We start from the raw sequence: 1467 nt of genomic DNA on the forward strand, positions 1-1467 counted from the left end.
CCTGAGTTTATGTTGGTTCTTCTATTTCTTCAACTTGTTCTTTAGTTGTGAAAAACCAATCTCCTAATTGTTATAGGCTTCATAGGTTGTATTTTGTTTTATATAAGGATTGCCAACAACTTTATACTTTCATTACTGTCAGTTTCACAATTTCTTTTGAAGAAAGGGAATTTGAGCGGGAATTAGATTGCATTGTTTAATTTAAGAAGACCATTAGTAACTGAACGTCTTTATCAGCCTTGCCTAGAATATACAGTTTCATCTAACAGACCTACTCTCTCAAATTTCATTTTCAGAAACATGTTTGTCCAAAAATGCCTTGGCTAGATTACTGAAGCTGACACTTGCTCCTTCAGCAGCGGCATATCTCTTCATGATGTCAACCACTTCTGGCTTCATAATCTCTTCCTTATTAGATGTGTTGCAGAGATAATATAGTGATCCAATTGCATAGTTCACGGTGTTTCTAACAGGCAGTGGCGGATCTACATACAACGTTGGTGGGGCTCAAGCCCAACCAAGATTTTCAAAATAAAGTTTTCATCATATACGGCCATATCATATCATCAGCTGTAGCAGGAGTGGCTTAGGTATTTTGTCAATGTCAAGACCACCCCAGTTCGAACTAGACAATGGTCATACAATAGTCTTCTTTTTCTTCTTTCTACCCAAACTGGTTGTCTTCTTTTCTCTTCTTTCTACCCACACTGGTTTTTTCTCCTTTCTCCCCTAGCACATTAGCCTTAAACTGGAGAAGGGGCTTCGTTTTTTTCTTTCTTTCTTGGGTCAAACTGGAATATAATGACCTTCTCTTCTGTGTAGTTGGTCTCTACTTTGGGTGATAATTTTTTTTCTTAAGATGTTATGTCTTTTTTCTATGTAGGTTGCAAAGAAACATTAATTTGTTGTACTTTTTATTTTCATATGAGATTCTCACTTTCATTGAATTGATTAAACAGAAGTGCAGACAAGTTCTTAATTTTTGTGTCTCAAAATAGTGTACGTATAAAGGTATAATATATTTTTGTTTAAAATTGGTATATTATAAATTTTTTTATCAAACAAAAAAGAAAATTCAAGTCCACCCGGTTCATGAATCCTGGATCCGCCACTGCTAACAGGGCTTGATAGACATTGAATAACAAGGGGTATCCCACCACTCTGGGTGACAATTGCTGCATTGGCTGGATCAGGGCAACAGTTGCAGATTCCGCCTACCCCAAATTCCAGAAGCTTCTCATTTGGTTCTGTTATGCGGTCCAGAAAAAGTTCCACCACATTGAGCTGGCGCAAATAGGTATAGTTGTAAGGATCATAAGCAAAGTTCGCCAGATTAGCAACAATCTTCTCTTTTGATTCTTCACTGGTAGTACTCTGAAATTGAGTCACCACTTCCTGAAGGTATTGTAGCCTTGAAGTACCATATCTTCCAGTTCGCTCTTCTTGCCTCCTATCATTGGTAAACAT

At 37.2% G+C, this 1467-nt stretch overlaps 1 protein-coding gene across 1 annotated transcript; it reads right to left on the minus strand.

Annotated features, from left to right (window-relative positions):
- Positions 1 to 279: 279 nt before the first annotated feature.
- On the minus strand, positions 280 to 1467 carry LOC101300064 (armadillo repeat-containing protein 7-like). Its single transcript, XM_004301562.1, has 2 exons — positions 1113 to 1467; positions 280 to 485 (listed from the first exon to the last, which is right to left on the minus strand). Exons 1-2 carry the CDS (start codon positions 1465 to 1467, stop codon positions 280 to 282), a joined length of 561 nt encoding a protein of 186 aa, XP_004301610.1.

The sequence above is a fragment of the Fragaria vesca genome, linkage group LG5 (assembly GCF_000184155.1).
Source record: "Fragaria vesca subsp. vesca linkage group LG5, FraVesHawaii_1.0, whole genome shotgun sequence".
In the NCBI taxonomy this organism is placed as follows: Eukaryota; Viridiplantae; Streptophyta; class Magnoliopsida; order Rosales; family Rosaceae; genus Fragaria; species Fragaria vesca.